At 50.3% G+C, this 20,730-nt stretch overlaps 2 protein-coding genes across 2 annotated transcripts in view; both read right to left on the bottom strand.

Moving 5' to 3' along the window:
- The window catches only part of PSMD1 (proteasome 26S subunit, non-ATPase 1), a 115,479-nt gene extending 114,806 nt beyond the window's left edge, over nt 1–673 (bottom strand). Inside the window, exon 1 of the mRNA XM_008975340.5 lies at nt 482–673. Coding sequence (XP_008973588.2) covers nt 482–497 — 16 coding nt within the window. The 5' untranslated portion in view covers nt 498–673. The remainder of the gene's footprint in view (nt 1–481) is intronic.
- Nucleotides 674–8,551: 7,878 nt separating this feature from the next.
- Nucleotides 8,552–20,160, bottom strand: C13H2orf72 (chromosome 13 C2orf72 homolog). Its single transcript, XM_034955350.3, has 3 exons — nt 19,294–20,160; nt 16,070–16,183; nt 8,552–10,606 (listed from the first exon to the last, which is right to left on the bottom strand). Exons 1-3 carry the CDS (start codon nt 19,943–19,945, stop codon nt 10,467–10,469), a joined length of 906 nt encoding a protein of 301 aa, XP_034811241.2. The 5' UTR covers nt 19,946–20,160; the 3' UTR covers nt 8,552–10,466.
- Between the last annotated feature and the right edge of the window lie 570 nt (nt 20,161–20,730).

Raw genomic sequence — 20,730 nt, 5'->3', positions numbered from 1 at the left:
TTTCATTCTAAGGCGAATGGAGCTCGGCCACGTCCAGAAACACTTCTGTAGCAGTTAGGCTGCCTGATCAGGGGGGTTTGCCTTACTGTTCAATGGCACAGGGGCCCATCCCACCCCGGCCCCCTGCGGGCAAGAACTGGGGCTGGACGACCTCACACAGCCAAGAATGGCAGGCACAGAAAAAAGGGAAACCCTTCTGGGGTCAAGGGAAGGCCCAGGAAGCCCCTCGGGTCCTGGCGCTGGGGTGTGGTTGGGGAGGGATGCCGAGGCGGTCGACCCGGCTCGATTCCCTCAAGCCAGAGAAGCACGCAGTGACCTGATCAGACTCCCAGCCCCCCGGCCCGGGGGTGGGCCTTGGGCAGCAAGAAGCTGCCCAGGCCGGCGTTCCGCCGGGACGCGCCCAGTCACCGGCCCTGACTCAGCTAAAAGCCGGCGCGGCGGCGGCTCCTCCCTCCAGGCGCTGGCTACGGGCCGCACTCACCGGCCGAGGTGATCATGGCTGCGCTCCTCACTCGCCCGTCGGCTCGCTCGCCGTTCCAGCTGCGCAGTGTATCTGTCAGCTCAGGGCCCGCTCAGTTCACCGCGCCTCCTTGCTCCCCGGGTGCGCTGCTCAGTCAGTCGCCTCCTCAGGCCGCCGGCTCGCTTCTCGCCAGGACCCCGCCCGCCCCGGGGCTGCCCGCCGCCCCGCCTGCCGCCCGGCGCGAATTCTCCCCTGGCCTGCGTCTTCTGCGCGGCGGTCTACTCCCCAGCCCTCGCGGAAGGGTACACGGAGAACACCATTGTTTTCTTTAAACCTCCTCGAGGTCAGGAGTCCCGCGTAATGGAACACTGGTCTGCACCTGAGGTCAGGCATTAGAATGGCCGGCCCTGCAAAGAGAGGACCCCACCATCACCCGCCATTGCTGAGAGAAAGGGTGTTGAAGGGAGGTGCGAGCATTGCGCGCAGTGCCACCTACTGGTGGGAGGTCTCGCTGCACCACATCTCCCACCAGATAATGCTTAGGGAATTGGGGCTGCCGCAAACAGCGTTTTTTTTTTTTCCAGAAAAGTGGCTTTCAATTGTTTTCTAAAGCAAAACCTATCATGAAAAAAAGAAAATCCCCATAGAAGTGCTTTATTATCATAATGAATCCACAAGTAATCATTGGCTTATTATAAAGTTGAACAATGAAGGTTTTTACTTACTTTTGGAAAAATGTCCAGTGTTGTCAATATATTAAAATGTGCAGTAGTTATATGGCGAAAGCCTTTCCAAGGGAGAAAAAATGTCTTCCATTCTTTCCTTCTATCTGCCCAGGTCCTCTTTTCCCCCGACGGCAGTGGGTTCTTCGTTTCTAATACATCTTCAGAAATTTGAAATGGCAGTTGCAATGGCCATTTGCAGTCTTATGCTAGCTTCAAGAAGTCAATTTATTTCAAGAGTCAGTACCGAGAAAGTCTTGACAAGGAATAGTGGCAAACGGTAGCATTTTTTTCAGCCACCGGCCTTGCACTATCAAGCTAAACTCTTCAATCGCACAGCGATGGCGAGTTCATTTCTATGGCCTTCTACGTAACCTAGGGGCACAATCAATGTCTTGTGGTTGCCAGTGAATTAAATATGCTTGATAACACATTTTGTTGTATCTGTGAGTTTTTTTGTTTAAATTAGAGTTCTTAAACTGTGGTTGTTTAAAATATATTAAATATAATTATTGAACATTTTTGAAGAGCCTGTGGCTCAGATTGAAAGGCAGGGCTCGAGAAGATATGCATGCAAAGTAAACAGATTACTTGGGGTGTCATTCTACAGAGGCACTTCTTTTTTTTTTTTTTTGAGATGGAGTGTCCCTCTGCCACCCAGGCTGGAGTGCAATGGCGCGATCTCGGCTCACTGCAACCTCCGCCTCCTGGGTTCAAGCGATTCTCCTGCCTCAGTCTCCCAAGTAGCTGGGACTACAGGTGTATGCCACCACACCTGGCTAATTTTTGTATTTTTAGTAGAGACGGGGTTTCACCATGTTAGCTAGGATGGTCTCGATCTCCTGACCTCATGATCCGCCCGCCTCGGCCTCCCAAGGTGCTGGGATTAAAGACGTGAGTCACTGCACCCGGCTCTACAGAGGCACTTCTACCAAGCCCTCACATGAAGACAGTTGTATTCCCCAAACCCCTAGAGTAGTCACAAACAAATGCCAACAGGTAATGAAAATGAGTAAAGCAGGTCCAGCGAAAGAAAATACAAGCTCCACAGGATGGTGAATGGCAACTAACAGTGTCAAGGAGGCACTAGGGGGTGGTGGGGACAGTGATGAAGAGTGAATTCCTGGCCGGGCGCGGTGGCTCACGCCTGTAATCCCAGCACTTTGGGAGGCCGAGGTGGGCGGATCACCTGAGGTCAGGAGTTCGAGACCAAAGCCTGGCCAACATGATGAAACCCCGTCTCTACTAAAAACAAAAATTAGCCAGGTGTGGTGGCGGGCACCTGTAGTCCCAGCTACTCAGAAGGCTGAGGCAGAAGAATCGCTTGAACCCAGGAGGTGGAGGTTGCAGTGAGCCAAGATCACACCATTGCACTCCAGCCTGGCGACAGAGTGAGACTCCGTCTAAAAAGGAAAAAAAAAAAAAGTGAGTGCCCCATCTAAAGAGAGCAACTGCTACTCAGTTCCTGCCAAGAATGCAGGGTGACTGTTGGAAGTCGTGTTTTTTCTAAGAGAAGCCAGAAATCAGAATTTCATGCAACATCTCCAGAATTTTAAATGTTGGCTACTAATTCAACATGTTTTAAAACAGAGAGGTGGTCAACATGCCACCTCTGCTCTTCAAGGAGAAGGCATTCTGTATGAGAGGACAATCCTGTCTTCCACTTGGATGCTGTGTGTGTCATTGCCACAACCCCATGTGAGCCTCACGTGAACCTGTGAGATGGGCAAAAGGTAAGTAGCTTGGACACAGACATCAGACTTCTCCCCCCGGCAGGATTCTGTTCTCCCTCCTGAGTGACTGGCCCATGCCTGTGGCTTCTCCCTCTCCAGTCCATTCTGCATTCTTTAGCCAGAGCAATCTTTTCGAAACTCAACTCTGATTACTTCTGCTCCTTCAAATCTTCAGTCCCCATCTTGGATTCTATTTTTTTATGTGTCTTTCTTCTGTGTTTCTGTCCATGGCCTTCTTCTCACTCCCTGCATCCCCTGTAAGAGTGAAGTGCCATTGGCTGCTGTGCACAAGGTGGTGGCTCATAAAATGTGTCTCTACTGCCCTGCCCTTTCTCCTGAGCACAGACTCACACACTTCCTGGGCATCTCTGCTTGGCAGAGTCATAGGCTCCTTCAACTCAGTGACCTCAAAGTTGTGCACGCTGTTGTCGTCCCACAGTTGTGTGTTTCCTTCCTTGACCTCAGTGTGGGTGAAGGACATCCATCAGCCACTGCAACAGAAATCTGACTGTTCTCTTCTCCCACAACAGTCAGCACCAGATCTCCTCTTTAATCTCTCACACCGGCCTCTCCCATCCTCACTCCATTACCCAATAGTTGCCTCTCCTTTTTCTTTCCAGACCACGACAGCCTCCTACAGCCTTGACTTCCTGCTTACAGTCCCAGAAGGCTTCAGTCCACTCTTCACAGCCAGCCAGGAGCGTGATCAGACCCAACAGGAGCACGACTTTCTCCTCCAGGATGGTGGGACTGTCTTCATGTGGCTGGAGTGTGGCTCTGGCGTGCCACGCTCCAGCCATCCTGAACCCCTGAAGCTCCCAGAGTGGCCACGTGGCCATGTACCTTTTCACTGCCCTTTGTACCTGCTCGTGTCTCTGTCGTCAAGGCTCTCTCCCCTACACTCCAGGCTAACACCACTTGTTTTGAGTCTCAGGCGGCACCTCCTCCAGGAAGCCTTTCTTGGCCCAGCCCACCATGGGTTCCCTTAAAGCCTTTACCCTACCCAGCTGACATCACATCTCCTTGCCCCAGTCCCAACTAGACAAGGAACTACTCAAGAGCAACGCCACATCTTGAGTAGTTCATCTCACTGTCCGCTAGAGTAACTAGCACAGTATTGGGCACATAATAGGTGCTCAATAAACGTTTCTCAGATGATCGGATGAACACCCGGTCATTTAGTTATTGGCACAGGTCTAGAACTCAGACCTACGGTTCTGAAATCCCTGCCCTGCCCAAGACTCTAAAATGAGCTCTATTTTTTAGGACATAGTGAAATCACGGAAAAAATTCTTAGGATGTGCTCGGTTTAGAAACAACCTCCCTCCAAAATTGAGTGACACAAAACTTCTCAAAGCCCAATCGAGGTCAGCTGTGGCCTCACACAGGTATCGGCTGGGCTGGGGGCCGTGTCAGGGTGAAGGAAATCGTGCCGGTGCCTGGCCCTGGGTTAGGCGCTCTCTTTCCCGGCGAGGCCACCGTGGTTTCCGAGCTGCCCAGAGCATCTCCCCGCGGCGCCCGCTAGTGGGCGCAATGCCTTCTAGGAGGCGGGCGCTCCGGAGGAAGCTGTGACCGCCCCTAGCACACCGCGCAGCCTGCAGGCATTCAAATCCCCGGGTTTTAGAAGGGCTCCGTTCTCCCGTCAAGACTCGAGCTCGACTGCCTCTTGGGCTGCACGGAGATAAGGTGGAAAAGGCAGGCCCGTGGAGCCTGGGAGCCCGGGAATCAAATCTCTGCTCTGCCACTTCGCAGCGCAGCGCTGTGGCCGCGGGCGTCCCCCGAGCCCAGCCTCTCCCGCCAAAGGGAAAGGGATGGCTGGATCCACCTACCTGGCAGGGCCGCCGGGACACGCAGCGCAGCGCTCAATACACTACAGATTTTACGGCTACTCAGCACGAGGCTGGTGGCTGTTTCACGTACAACACACGTGCCACACGTTTTTAGAATAAATGCATTTATTCATGGGAGCAGAGATGCGAAACGCAGCCGGGTGACACGGGCCTCCCATGGGTGGGTGCTTGGTCAGAGGGAAACGCCTCACCAAGGCTGGAATTGGTCTGGGTGGACTGAGGCACGAAAGGATCGGTAAGGAACTAGGTTCTCTTCCAAGGATGGTGTCTGGGAGGGCGCATATTTTGGGCAATTGGAAGGCTGCCCTGCACAAGCCGACTGCTGGACGCTGCTGTCTTGCCCTTGCCCAAGGGTCTGGGATGACCAGCAAGCTCTGGGTGACTGGGGAGGCAACTGCCGCAAGAATCACAATGAACCCCCAAGACAGGCCTCTCACCTGTTTCCCCTGTTTTTTGTTTGCTTTTGATACAGAGTCTGGCTCTGTCACCCAGGCTGGAGTGCAGTGGCGCAATCTTGGCTCACTGCAACCTCTGCCTCCCGGATTCAAGCGATTCTCTGCCTCAGCCTCCCAAGTAGCTGGGACTACAAGTGCCCGCTATCACGCCCGGCTAATTTTGGTATTTTTAGTAGAGATGGGGTTTCACCATCTTGGCCAAGCTGGTGTTGAACTCCTGACCTCAGGTGATCCACCCGTCTTGGCCTCCCAAAGTGCTGTGATTACAGGCATGAGCCACCGCGCGAGGCCTCCCCTGTTCTTGAGGGGTGCTGTCCAATACAGTAGCCACCAGCCATAAGTGCTATTGAGCAGCTGCAATGTGGCTAGTGCAACTGAGGAAATGCATTCTAAACTTTAACTTTAATTACTTGAAATTTAAAAATAGATAGAAATTCCATAACTGCAAAACCTTTGAGTATTTCTGAAACAATCTGAGGATGTGAATGTTTACGACTGTACATTTAATTAAATCTAAATACAGATCAAGTTTTTCTGATGAAAATGTAGTATCTGAATTGGGCTCTAAGTGTAAACTCATGGGATTCAAAGACAATATGCAAAACAGAATGCAGAATGTCTCGATAATTTACAGTTGAAATGATATTTTAGATATATTGGGCTAAATGAAATGTATGCTTAAAATTAATTTTATCTATTTCTTTTTACTTTTTTCTAATGTGGCCACCATAGAAAGCTACCTATGTGCCTGCGTTAGATTCCTCTTAGACAGGGCTGGCTTAGACCCTCTCCTGGGCCTTCTTCCCTCTGACCTCCCATTCAGGCCTGGCCCTTTGGCTTTGCTTCAAGGTTTTGTCCGCTCTTTGGAGCTGCCATGTGCTGGGTCAGACCAGAACTGGGGGCAGAGGCTAAAGGTGAGACCCACTCCCTCCTGTCCCGGAGCAAGGGGCTGGGGGTGGGGGCTACCCTGGCAGCCAGGAGTTCTGGAGCCGGTGATATACCTGGGACAGTGGTGGTCAGGGTGAGCTTAGGCTGGGGTTATGGTAATGATTCAGGACAACACCCTTCTTTGAGATATTGTTAACTGGTGAGGAAGAGGAGGAGCTCAGGGCTACAAGACACAGACTAAGTTTCTGTAACCACCACGCAAAATCAGGCTTGGTCACAGGACTAAGCGAGGCACCTAATTACTCTAAGTGCAGATGAGGACAGCAACTTAAGTGCCATTACTCTAAGTGCAGATGAGGACAGCAAATTCAGAGACCCTCAAGCCTTCCTTGAGGGTCTCTGAATTTCACTGGTCAAAGAACAGGCAGTCCCCCGTCTGCATTTGTGGCAGGAGCCCCGGCTGGGGCTGGGGAGCCCAGGAAGGACACCAGAGAGGGTTCTCACCCTTGCCAAAACCACAGCCCCACAGTGGCTTCAGCACCCAGCCCCGGTTTGGACCTGAGCTACCCCACATCCTGGCCCCCACTACAGTGTGAACCATGGCATGTCCCAGGAGGGCCGTCTCTGCCTCCAGTCCCAATTAGGCAGCCCCAATATAAGGGATCCAGAGGGCTCTGGCTCAGACCAAAGGCATCTGAAGGGTCCATGTGGGATCCTGGCTATCCACCCTCTCCCTTGCACCTCATTTTTTCCTGAGCTCCAAGGTTACACAAGTGGCAGGCTGCCCAGGCCAAATTCCACGTCTGTCCCAATCCTCGATCCACTAACACACAAAACCAGGTCAGAAGCGGTTATTTAGCCCTTGGGTACAAACAGCCAGCTTCCTGCACTCACTCACTGGGCTGGCTGTGTTTGCCATACAAACAGGACAAAGTCCAGGCCTCCTGACCCCAGGGAATAAAGCCTGCAGCTTTGCTTTGCTACACTTTAAAGTACAGGCTGCTTTCAAGTTAACCAGGCAGTCCTTCGTCTTCTCCAGCAAGGCTGAATCCACAGTTCTCTGCTAGGGTAAGGGGGGCTCGTTCAGTTCAAAGGTTTGGGGCCTCAGCTCCTGGCCCCTTTGCAGAGTTGCCTTAAGTTTTGGGTTTGACAACCCAGGGACTCTTGTGCACTAAGGTTTGGAGACAAACACTAGGAGAGGAGAAAAAGTGTGACCCAAATAGTAGAAAGGATTCTCTGAGACTCAGTTAAGGTTATTTTAGCTCTGGTTAAACATGCATGTGCGTGCTCACATGCTCACACACACACCATTGTATCCTGAGCTGAATGCTGTCTTTTCAAAAATCTGGCCATTGGCTCATGCCTGTCACCTCAACACTTTGGGAGGCCGAGGTGGGAGGATCACTTGAGCCCAGGAGTTTGAAACCAGCCCGAGCAACATAGTGAGACCCTGTCTCTATAAAAATTTAAAAATCATTTTTTAAATATATACTTATGCTTTCTCGCTACAGGTTTTTTAATCCCAGCTGGTACGGCAGGGGAGATGTCACCCAGGGCAGAGGCTGGGAGGCTTTCAGGCCACAGATTTCCACCATTTGCCAAGCTTCCCTGCTCTCCAGGGTCTCTCTGCAAGGAGCCCCTTAGGAGAATGAAGAAGATCCATTTTGTTTTCTATAAGATATCAACGAGGTACTTCTTGGTTTTATTAGATATGAGAATTATCAATTCAAGTCAGAAGTGCCACAACCACTGCCATATTAGAAAGATTAGTACCCGAGAGCCCAGACTGTCACCCGGCTGGAGGCCTCTCGCCGATGGCTCCCAGGGACCACTGACCTAATCAAGGGCCTCCTCCTTCATACGCCACCCTCCACCCCAACCCCTTTATGCCTTCTTAAAGTCCTTCAGGGAGGGGACCCACCATCAAGATTGTCCTTTCTGGCACCTAACTCTTCTGTCTGCTAGAAGACAGCAATGAGACTGTCCCTACAACGATGATGCTTATGGTGGCCACATCTCAAAGAAGCTGAGAGGGATCTCAGCCCTGTATTGTCACTTGGGAGGCAGAACCCAAATCCTAGTAAATGAAGACTTTCTCTCTTGAACCATTCACAGGAATACTGAAGGTAATGAAAAAATAATGTGTAAACCATCCTTTGGAGCAGAGGCTACAAACTCACATGCCCGCCTGGACCAGCACCGGGCAGACGTCTTACATGAGTGAAGTGCAGTGGGGGATGGGAAGGGCGGGGGAGGGGGTAAAGGTGGTGGGGGTGAGCCGCAGCAGACTTGAGATGACAGCATGCCCCATCCTCCACCCAGAAAACTAGGTATTTTTTATACGTAATCTCCCAAGTTTCAAATATTGGCAATACATACAAAAGGTTATGAAGCCTTATAACTTCTGCCCTAGGCAAATTCCAAACTTAAACAAAGCTCCCTCTCCCACTAAATACGAAAACTTTAATAAGATGATTACAAAGAAATTAATAAAGAAATAGAAAATGATAGCAGCTTCAAAAATACCAGTCTCCCTGTTTTAAAACAAAATCAATAAAATCAGTGAATCACAATTCATTGAACTCATTCTTGGCTACAAGGAAGCAGCTGGATGGATCTACTGGCAGGCAGCCCTGAAGGATTAAAATGAGGCCCACTGCCAAAAAACCCCAAATGAGATGCCGTCCTCCTCATCCTCACACCATCCTCATCAGGCAGGGAAGGAATAGGATTAGACTCCCTATTATGGAGAATAGGTTGAGGCACAGAGCAGGAAGGGCCCCTTCTTAATATCATAGAGCCCCTCTGTTGGGTCAGACCAGAACTGGGGGCAGAGGCTAAAGGTGAGACCCACTGCTGTCCAGGAGCAAGGGGCTGGGGGTAGGGGCTACCCTAGCAGCCGGGAGTTCTGGAGCCGGTGATCTAGAGCCCACAAGCAAAACAGGTTTCCCGTTGCACCATTTGGCACTATCCTGGAGAGAGCTGAAATAACAAATCAAAGTTAGGCAGCACCTTGCAGGGCACTGAGCAAATAGTAGGCACAGTTGTGTGTCTGCTGCGTAAACTGTGCATCATGAATGAAGGGAGCTACTTCCCTCAGCTAGTGCCTCCCCTCCAGGGAAATCCAGGAGCTGCCTTTGCCATTCCGAAGACTCTGGATTTCTCCAAGGCAGGCAAAGAAGACAAGGGAGGTAATGGTGAGTTCCCTCTGTGAATAAACACATGGATTTCCCGGCTCTAAGGGAACATCATCGATTCTGTCAGACTCACGGACACAGAGGAAGGGATTCCAGAACCTCACAGAAACAGAGAGCCCGGAGGGGCTGTGTTTGCATTGAGCTTGGGCTAGGACCTGAGAGCTAGAGCAAGTCCTATACCCAGTAGTCCAAGCCCCTAGCTTTCCTTCTGTTTGGTGCCTATAGGAATTCCCTAGCATCCTTATACCCAAAGGACTTGGCACAGAAAGTCGATGTCAACATGAGAAAGAAAGAGGCTCTTTGTTCTCACCGGCATGTGTGGCTATTTCTGTCCTGGCCCTGCAGCACGCAGACCGTCTTGGCCCTGGCCCGACAAGCCCCCAAGGCAACAGTGTAGTCTTTATTTTTGCTTTCTCTGGGAGCCAAGGTCCACGGAAGCCTGACCCTCTCTGCTCTGGGGGACTCTGACAGGGAGAAGGCATTGGCAGCCAGAATGTCTCAAAGGTACTACAGTTGGCATTGAATGGACCGATTCTTTGCTGTCAGAGACTGTTCTGCACATTGTGGGATGCCCACTAGATGCCAGGGGTGCCCCCACAGTCACTGTGACCCCCTCAACACACACACATTTCCAATGCTGCCTGGAGGGACAACCTGCCCCTGGTTTAAAGCCACTGGGCTGGTGGCCCCCTCATGCATTTGTGAAACAGAAGCCCCAGAGACTGAGTGACATGTTCAAGGCCATGCCTCAGCTCTGATGACTTCTGGTTCAGAGTTCTTCCCAGCTGCACTCTCAACGATGGGTGCCCATGCATGTGCCCAGAACACTGCAGACACACCATGGGGTGCCACAGCTCTGCAGAGCCTCAAAGCGGAGAGCCATCCGTCTCAGTGGCTCAGAGAAACCGAGACAGACAGACAAAATAACCTCCCTGTGATCAGGCTTAGCAAATGCTGGGTGGGGAGTAGGTTCCCAGGGGAGACACTGTTTTAGGTCCTGCTTGTCTTAGTAAGCCCCACTGTCTAGCTGGTAACTGTGAGTGTGGCAGGCCTCCAGCAGGCGGGGGTTTCTGCAGTCTCCATGGAGACCTGGGGGCCAGTAAGACGGAGCCAGGCCCCAGTCTGTAGGTTAGAGCCAGGGACAGCGCAAGGGTCCAGCCTTCATCTTGAGTCTCCGGTGGGCTCAGCAGGAGTGTGTACGACTCCATCACAGGCTTTTGACCCCCTTCCAAGGTCATCACAGTCTCCATTGGGAAATATGGCTGTTAGTGCCAGCTCCTCCTCAGGTTCCTGGAAGTCTTCTGGAACACAGGAGAAGAAATCACTGAATCAGAAGAGAAAGGTTGTGAGTGAGTTATCTAGGAAGGAAAAGGAGAAAGTTGTCCCCAGCAAATACCTACTTAAAAAACAAAACAAAATACATATCAAAAACCTTAACAATGTACACACCCTTTGACCCACAAATTTCACTTCTAGGATTTTATCCTAAGAAAATAATTAGGAATAATTAGTGGAACTGCTGGAGCTATCTTGCTACCAGCCTAAGGATGAAACTGACACTGAAGATGGCCCAACAGAGAGAAAGAGCAAACCTGGGTGCTTGGTGGGGTCCCTGAGCCCCTGAATCAACCAACTCTGAAGCCGACTCCATCTCTGGACTGTCTTTTAGGTGAGATAATGATTTCTCTTACTGCTTGTGCTTGTGTGTGTCATGGTATCTTTACTTGCAGTTGAAAGTGTCCTGATTCCATGTCCAACAATGGGACTGGTTGAGTGAACTATGGCTCACACATGTAATGGGATTCAGGTATTAAAGACAACATATAAAATTCCACAGACCTAAACACACACACACACACACACACACACACACACACACACACACACACACACACACTGCATAGAAGTAAAATTGGGGAAATCCGAATAAGATCTGTGGATTACGTCAGTGTCAATATCCCGTTTGTGCTATTGCACTATAGTTTTGCAAAATGTTACCATTGGGGGAAACTGGGCAAAGTATACACAGGATCTCTCTGGGTGAGCTCCTTTTTTGTTTTTTGAGACAGGGTCTCACTATGTCACTCATGCTGGTCTTGAACTCCTGAGCTCAAGCTATCCCCCTGCCTCAGCCTCTCAAAGTGCTGGGATTTCTGTATGATTTCTTGCCACTGCATGTTAATTTAGAATTACCTCAAAAAAGAAAATATGTTGTTGCCATATAATTATTGCTGTGGAAGGCAGTTATAGTATGTTATTGATGAAGAAAGCAGATTCCAAAACAGTAAGTACAGTCACGTGCAACATAATGACATTTTGGTCAATTACGAACCTTAATAAGAGAGTGGTCCCATAAGACTGAAACACAGCTGGCCGGGCGCCATGGCTCACGCCTGTAATCCCAGCACTTTGGGAGGTCAAGGCGGACAGATCACGAGGTCAGGAGATCGAGACCATCCTGGCTAACATGGTGAAACCCCGTCTCTACTAAAAATACAAAAAATTAGCTGGGCGTGGTGGCGGGAGCCTGTAGTCCCAGCTACCTGGGAGGCTGAGGCAGGAGAATGGCGTGAACCTGGGAGGTGGGGCTTGCAGTGAGCCAAGACGTGCCACTGCACAGTGCAGCCTGGGTGACAGAGCTAGACTCTGTCTCAAAAAAAAAAAAAAAAAAAAAAAGATTGAAACACAGCTAAAAAATTCCTGTCACCTAGTAACCTTGTAGTTGTCCTGATGTTGCAGTGCAATGCATTACTCACATGTTTGTGGCAATGCTGGTGGAAACAACCTAACTCGCTGCCAGTCATATAAAAGTCTAGCACATACAATTATATACAGTAGACAATACTTGATAATAATAAGAAATGACTATGTTACTGTACTGTCTCTCTCTCTCTATATATATAAAATTATTATTTTTTGAGATGGAGTCTTGCTCTGTTGCTCAGGCTGGAGTGCACTGGCGAAATCTCTGCCCACTGCAACCTCCGCCTCCCAGGTTCAAGCAGTTCTCCTGCCTCAGCCTCCCGAGTAGCTGAGATTACAGGCATGTGCCACCATGCCCTGGCTAATTTTTGTGTTTTTAGTAGAGATGGGGTTTCAGCACGTGGGCCAGGCTGGTCTGGAACTCCCGACTTCAGGTGATCTGCCAGCCTCGGCCTACTATATGTTTTAACATTATTTTAGAGTGTACTCCCTCTACTTATATATGTGTGTGTGTGTATATATATATATATATAAAGAAATATATACGCACACGTATATAAAGTTTATATATATATATATAGTTAATTGTAAAACTGCCTCAGGCAAGCCCTTCAAGAGGTATCCAGAAGAAGGCATTGTTTATCACAGGAGGTGACAGCTCCATGTGTGTTATTGTCCCTGAAGACCTTCCAGTGGGACAAGATGTGGAAGCAGAAGACAGTGATACTGATGATCCTGACCTTGTGTGTAGGTGTAGGCTAAGGCGCATGTTTGTGTCTTAGTTTTTAGCAAAAAAAAAAAAAAAAAAAAAAAATTAAAATAGGAAAAAGCCTACTGAATAAGGATATAAAGAAAGAAAATATTTTTGTACATTTCTACAATATTTTGTGTTTTAAGCCAAGTATTACTACAAAAGAATCAAAAAGCTTTTAATAATTTAAAAAGGTGGTTTTTGTTTGTCTGTTTGTTTGTTTTGAGACAGAGTCTCACTATGGTGTGCAGGCTGCAGTGCAATGGCAGGAGTACGGATCACTGTAGCCTTGAACTCTTGGGCCCGAGCCATCCTCCTGCCTCAGCCTCTGGAGTAGCAGGGTCTACAGGCATGCGCCATCATGCCTGGCCAAAAAATCAAAAAGCTTATAAAGTAAAAAAGTTACAGTAAGCTAAGGTTAATTTATTATTGAAGAAAGAAATATTTTAAAATAAATGTAGTGTAGCCTAAGTGTACTGCGTTTATATAGTCGACAGTAGTGCACAGCAATGTCCTAGGTCTTCCCATTCACTCACCACTCACTCGCTGACTCACCCAGAGCAACTTCCAGCCTTGAAAGCTTCATTCATGGTAAGTGTCCTATGCAGATGTACCATTTTTTGATCTTTTATAGCATATTTTTACTGCACCTTTACTATGTTTAGGTATGTTGAGACACACAGCTACTTACCATTGTGTTACAGTTGCCCACAATATTCAGGACAGTAACCTGCTGTACAGGTTTGTAGCCTAGGAACGATAGGCTATGCCGCATAGCATAGGCATGTAGTAGGTTATACCATCCAGGTTTCTAAGTACACTCTATCGTGTTCACACAACAAAAATCCTCTAAAGATGTATTTTTCAGAATGTATATCCCTGTCATTAAGCAACTCATGATTGTATAAATGCATGTAATTATAATATCCTATATTTATCATATGCTATCAATGTGTGTACATAGTCCATAAATGCCATTTGCATTTTAATACATTCACTTCTATATGAGATTTGTACATACCACAGAGAGAGAAATTATCCAAGATTTATGTAAAATGGTTAATGATTCTGTTGCTTCATCTTTTCTCCTTTAGTTTCCAAGTATATCCAAAATGATGGTGGAGAGGTTGAAGTTAGCATTTTTGCAATTAAACATTTTAAATATCTGCTGCATTTTGAAGATGATATAGAAGTGAGTTTATTAAATTTTAAAGAGCACAAGGAGAGATAGGTAAATAGAATGGCGTACCCCAAAATATAATTGTAGTTATCTCTGAATGATGGAATTAAGTGAATGATGTTTCACATTTGTTTTCTTTCTTTTTTTTTTGTACTTTTTTTTGAGTTTTCAAACATGATAGGCAGAATTCTAAGTCAGCCCCCAAGATTCTGGCCCCTTATAAAGCCCTTCCTTGAGTCTGGATGGGCTCTGTGAATGTGATAGCTTAGTCACTCTGGGGAGTAGGGTGTCTCTCTGACAAATGCAATGGCTAGTGACTCCCTTGACTCCTTAGGTTATGTGGACTCCCTCCTAGCAGACTGGAGAGCGGGGTTCTCCTGCTGGTTGAAGGAGGATCTCTTGTGAGAGGGCTTGTGAGAGCAAGGAACGGCAGGGGCCTCTTGGAGCTGAGAGCAGCCCCAGCTGACAGCCAGCAAGAAGTCAGGGACCTAATCAATGCCTTTGAAGCTGCTAAGCTTGCGATTATTTATTTATTTATTTATTTTGAGACGGAGTTTCACTCTTGTTGCCTAGGCTGGAGTGCAATGGCACAACCTTGGCTCACTGCAACCTCCACCTCCGGGGTCCAAGCAGTTCTTCTGCCTCAGCCTCCCAAGTAGCTGGGATTACAGGCATGTGCCACCACACCCGGCTAATTTTGTATTTTTAGTAGAGATAGAGTTTCACCATGTTGGTCAGGCTGGGCTTGAACTCCTGACCTCAGGTCATCTGCCCACCTTGGCCTCCCAAAGTGCTGGGATTACAGGCATGAGTCACCATGCCCAACCTACTTGCGATCATTTCTTATGCAGCAATGAAGACTGACACATCAACTAATGGTTTTCTTTCTTAAATAAGAGACACAATGAAAGTTAATTTTGAACCACCATCCATTGTTTCTGTAACAAAGCTATACTTCTCAGTGCACTTTGGGATGGGGCTGTGTGCATTCAGCAGGCTACACCATGCTTCCGAGTACTGTAGCCACCCCCATCCATGGCGTCACTATCCGCAGTTTCAGTTACCTGCGGTACAGTCCAATAAGATATTTTCAGAGAGATACCTCATTCACGTAACTTTTGTTATATATTGTTAAATGTCTTAATTGTGCCTAGTTTATAAATTAAGCTTTATCATAGGTATGTATGTACAGTAAAAAACACAGCGTATACGTAGGGCTTGGTGCTACCCATGGTTTTAGGCATCCACAGGTGTCTTAAAGCATCTCATGTGGATAGGGGGGGATCAGTGTGCTTCCTATCTCTCTAACATCAGCATTGACATGGAGGGGTGTCTTCCCCTTCCCCTTCTCCCTCATTTCCATTTAGTGGCCTGATGATTCCACCTAGGAGTGGCTCCCAGGTGAGTTTTCTCCCCTCCATTCCCACTGCCCAGGTTGGGCCCAGGCCGCCTGTTATCCCTCCTGGGACACGACAGCCTCCTCCTAGGTGGGCTCTGCTGAGGTGTCTCCCTCTCCTAGAGTCCACCTCTCTAAACACACCCCAATCTCTCTGCTCAGAAATCGCTCATGGCACACTACTCCTGAAGGCTGCACATCTGGGACCCTGATTTGGTCCAAACTCTTCCCTTCAGCCTTGGCCCTCACTGGTTTCCTTCTGCACCTCACTCCCGGGGCTTCTCGAAGGTGGTCCCTTTTCTGAGCATGACATCATGCTGTCACTCCTTAGCTCAGTGCTCCTTTTCCAAAACTTCCCATTTCTGCCTATGAAAATCCCTCCATCCCCGGATCAAATGTCACTTGCTCTAGGATACTCCCTGGACCCTCCAGGGAGACTTGCTGTGTTTGGTCCCATGCACCCCACCATGCACCTGGAGACACCTTCGTTACAGCCCTCCCCATACTGCCTTCATTAGGTGGAGACTCCTGGGGAAAGAGCCCAGCCTGACCGAGCCCATGTGCCCACTGCCTGGCATATGGGCACCTCACATTGCTCATCCCCACACCTGGCACATGGCAAGCACTCCATAGATGTTGGTTCACTCTGTCCCTAAGGTCCCCAGGTTCATGTGACCACTCCCATAATTCCATGCACCTGGCCCTCAGGATGCAGGAGGTCAGGGAGCACTCACCCTGAGCTGAGCTTCTGCAGGCAGCAACATCCTGGTTCTTCCTCCGGCTCCAGGGACCCCAGGAAAAGCATGCTAGCAGTCCGGGGAGGCCTGGCCTCTCCAAGGCTCCTTCCACTAGGAAGAACACAAAACCTGAGTCAGAGGGTCACATGGTTCCCACTTCACAAGACTGAGAGATTTCGTTTAGCAAATCAAGCGCCCCAACTGTCAACTGCCCTAGTTTCAACTGTCTGATTAAAAACACAGAGTCTGATTTGCAAAAGTGGGTGGGTTTTTGTACTTTAAAAACGAACTTTAAAAATGATTGCTTTACTTTATCTATGTTACCTCATTTAATTCTTACAAAAGCCCTGTGATGTAGGTACCATGTTGAGGAAACTAAAGCAATGAAAATGACATGAAATTAATTACAATTACATAGCACCAAACAAAATACTCAAAGAGCTGCACGTTCCCTCTGATTTTAGTTTAAACTATTTCTTGGCAGGAATAGATACATTTTTTAGTAATCTATAAAGTCAACAGGAACTAGGTTGTTTATTTTATTTATTTATTTATTTTTTAAAGACTTCAGGCAACCAAAACAAGGAAAATCCTTGTTCATAATCTTTATTCAGGACCAATTTACTCTTAACCTGCACCCAAAGGTAAAGAGACTGTATCCTTAGTTTTTCAACCCAAAGGCAGCTGGATTAGGTACCACAAACTGGGTAAAAGGGCACTGCCAAAAGGCAAGCAACCTAGAATAAGAATTATCATCAGACGGTGAGGAAAGAAATCGGAAAACTTTAAAAAAACAGATCCAACCACTAGCGAAATCTTAGTGACATGAATCCATTTGGTGTGAGGATAATAGTTCTGCCCACTGCAAAAGCTGCAAAGAAATCAGTGGGCTATAAGTTATAATTCCACTCATGACCTTTAGTCATTTGTGAGAGGTTTAATTTTGTTCAGTATGTTTTTATAAAAGTAGGAAAGCGCTTAACATAGAGAACAATTCCCTTGCAAAGTGTTAAAATCTCAAAAGTATTAGTGTTTATTTAAAAGGAAGGGAGGATTCATTCACTCTGTCTGCATGCCAGGCAGGGTATCAGGAAATGGGACTGCAGATGGTGTTTAAACCCACAAGGGAACAAAATCATGTTCACAAGGGAACGAAATCATGTGGTAAGAGCTCAGAGAGCAAAGGGATAAAGGGTTCTGGGATTTCGCCAGTGAACTTGCAAGTGGGAGCAGGGAAGGTCAAGGGAGCCTTCCTGGAGGAGGAAGTCCAGTTCTGAATGCACAAATGGGATTGGCCAGGTGAGGAGAAGGGAGGAGAAAAGGCTCTTCAGGCTCAGGCAACAGCAATGTGTCTACAAAAAGCTTAGGAGGGACAGGGCGTGGTAGTTCATGCCTGTAATCCCAGCACTTTGGGAGGCCAAAGTGGGTGGATCACTTGAGGTCAGGAGTTCGAGACTAGCCTGGTCAATATGGCGAAACTCCGTCTCTACTAAAAAAACAAAAATTAGCTGGGTGTGGTGGCAGGCGCCTGTAGTCCTAGCTACTTGGGAGGCTGAGATGGAAGAATCGCTTGAACTCTGGAGGCAGAGGTTGCAGTGAGTTGAGATCGCACCACTGCCACTCCAGCCTGGGCAACAAAGAGAGACTTCATCTAAAAAAAAAAAAAAAAAGCATGCACTCATTAGGGTATAGAAAATGTGTGTGAATTCCCTTCTTTCTCTTGGAGGCCTGGTCAGCAAAGGGGTTGAAACAAAAATCAGAACAATCACAGCCTCAATAAAAAAAATGGATTGCACCCTGAGGGAGGAGGGTTAGGGCAGGCGCGCTCGCCCAGGCAGGCCAGGCTGGCAGGTGAATGTGACATTGGCAGCATCACAGGTACCAGGTCTCCTTGCTGGGACCCCCCGCCCCCCAACCAACGCCAGTACTCCAGGAGACACACAATACAGCCACTTTCTTCATTATCTACTTAAGAAGAAGGGGCTGGAGGGCTTGAAGGTCTGCCCAGCTGGGCAGGGAGAGAAAGCTGGGAGCTGGAGAGTGCAAAGATCTCCCGGGTTTGCCAGATGCAGCTACTCTTTTTTTTTTTTTTTTTTTTTTATACTTTAAGTTTTAGGGTACATGTGCACAACGTGCAGGTTTGTTACATATGTATACATATGCCATGTTAGTGTGCTGCATCCATTAACTCGTCATTTAGCATTAGGTATATCTCCTAATGCTATCCCTCCTCCCTCCCCCCACGCCACAACAGTCCCCGGTGTGTGATGTTCCCCTTCCTGTGTCCATGTGTTCTCATTATTCAATTCCCACCTACGAGTGAGAACATGCTGTGTTTGGTTTTTGGTCCTTGCGATAGCCAGATGCAGCTACTCTTAATGTGCATATTTTCATCCTAGAACACTGGAGAGTTCCTGGAAAGCCTTGCGTTCCAGGAGGAAGGAGATCCTGACCCTTCTGCTGATGGCAGCAGTCACGGGGGCTGGGAAAAGACCCTTAAATCCCTTCCACCTTTCAGGAGAATGTGGAGGGAAAAGGTGGCCTCAGCAGACCTGGGGGAGGCTGAGGGACACAGCAGTTGGGTGCACAGCCTTGGTGGGTGGCCAGAAATCAATAGAAAATGTACTCTTAGTCCCTCTCACCTCCCCACACTTCAAGTCCCGAGCACCCATTCCTTGCCCTCTTCCTAAAACCAGGCAGGGCTTCCAGGACGAGCCTCCACCGCGCTGGAGATGCCCCTCCGCCCCTCCTAGAGCTCCCGACGCATCTCTAGCTGCGCAGCGCCCTAGAATTTAGCTTCTGGCACCGTCAATCTCCTTAGCACCCATCCACCCCCTTGAAACTTTCCCATCCCAAGGCTTTCCCATTTCCTTCCCCACTCCTCTTCTCTCCCCACCCCCACCCACCCCATAACTCCTAGATCTCGGCCTTGCCCGATTCATCCCTTCTCTCTACCCACTCCCTCTGCCTTCTACTCGGCCCCTCAGCTTTCCCACGCCCCCTAGGCATCTCCTGTGCACTCCGGACCCTTCCGGGACAGACTCGATCCGCTACGCACGGCCCGCTCTCCGCTAGCTGCGAGGCCTGGCTCTAGGCACCTCCCTGCTCTGAGCCTCAGTTTACCTCGGTGCTCAATAAGGGAATGGCCAAAGGGGTCCAACTTGGGGGACGTGCCCGAGCCACCGCCCGCCCGCGCCCAGCCGGGCCCCGCGCAGTCTCACCTGGTTGCCCGGCTCCGGCGGCTTGCAGGGCCCTGCAGGCGGCCGCCTGGACGGCCAAGCAGGAGGCCGGGAGGCCGGGGCAGTAGGCGGCCGCCTGCACGGGCCCCCCCGCCTGGCGGCCGAACACGGCGCGCAACAGCGCCTCCAGCAGCCGCAGCCCCGGCGCCACCGCGTCCTCTGGCCCGGCCTCGGCCACCAGCACCCCGACCAGCGCCGCCCCGGCCCGCCGCCGGCCGCGCACGTCCCGCAGCATCTCCCGCAGGCGGCGCCGCGGCTCCCGGGCGGCCAGCGACGACGCGCGGCACAGCACGAAGACCAGCGGCGAGCGGATGGCGCGCGCCGCCGCCGCCGCCGCCCCCGCTGCCCCAGCCGCCCTCGCCGCCCCAGCCGCCCTCGCCGCCCTCTGCGCCCCGCGCGCCGCCCCGGGCCCCGCGCCCTCTGCCGCCGCGCCGCCCGGCTTGCCCGCGCCTGGCTCCGGCGGGAACACCGCCCGTGCGAAGTCCCGCAGCAGCGCGCGGCTCTGTTCGCGCTCCCACAGCTCGCCCACCAGCAGCACCTGCCCGCGGCCCCCCGCCGCTTCCACCAACGCCTGGAAGGGCGGCTCGGCCGGGCGCGCGAGCCGGGCCGCCAGCGCCTCCAGCTCGCGCTCCATGCTGGCCGCCGCCCGCCCTCTGCGGCCGCCGCGGCCCGGGCGCACCCGCTTGCCCGCCTCTCGGGGCGGTGGCGCCCCGGCACAGAGGACACGCCCCCGAGGGCCGAGCCCAGCCGGACCCCCGGGCCCCCGGGCGGGGCCTCTGTGTGCACGCGCCCCTGGGCGCAGCCCGCATCGCGGGCCCGGGTGGGAGGAAGAGGGCTTTCTCCCCAGCCCTCCAAGGGTGGCTCCTCCCGAAGTCCCTGCGCAGACGCGGGGAAACAGAGAGTCATTCATTCATTCATTTATTCGTCCATCCCACACATACTTACTGCGCACCTACTAGGTGCAGGCGCTGGGCAGCCGAGGTTGGGAAGACAGACAATTATCCCCTCACTAGATAACATCGTTTGGAGACCTGGAGCAGAGTCCTGCACAGTTTGGGGTCTTGCCGAGGTGGGGTGGGAGGTAGGGGGGTAGGGGGCGGAGGGCGCAGAAGTGGGTAGGAAGGTGAGATAAAAGAGAACACGCAGGGGTTATTTCTGCCACCCAGCTTTCCTTTTGGGCTTCAACATTTAGCAAAAACTGACCGAGGGTCCATTATTTCCACAAATACTTATTGTACCACCCCAGGCGCTGGGGGTGGAAACCCAGACTGTTTCCGTAAAGCAGAAAGTCTAGGGGGCCAGATGCAGGACACGGATGGTGCTCTGATCTGCGTGGGGAGCAAGGGGCCAGCCAGGTCAGAAGCAGGAATGCATTTCCCTTCCTTCTAAGGATCTAGGTCAGCCTTGTCCAATAGAACA

This window comes from Pan paniscus, chromosome 13 (assembly GCF_029289425.2).
Source record: "Pan paniscus chromosome 13, NHGRI_mPanPan1-v2.0_pri, whole genome shotgun sequence".
Lineage (NCBI taxonomy): Eukaryota > Metazoa > Chordata > Mammalia > Primates > Hominidae > Pan > Pan paniscus.
The sequence above is the reverse complement of the archived record's forward strand: the minus strand, read 5'-3'. Positions and strand labels throughout refer to the sequence as shown.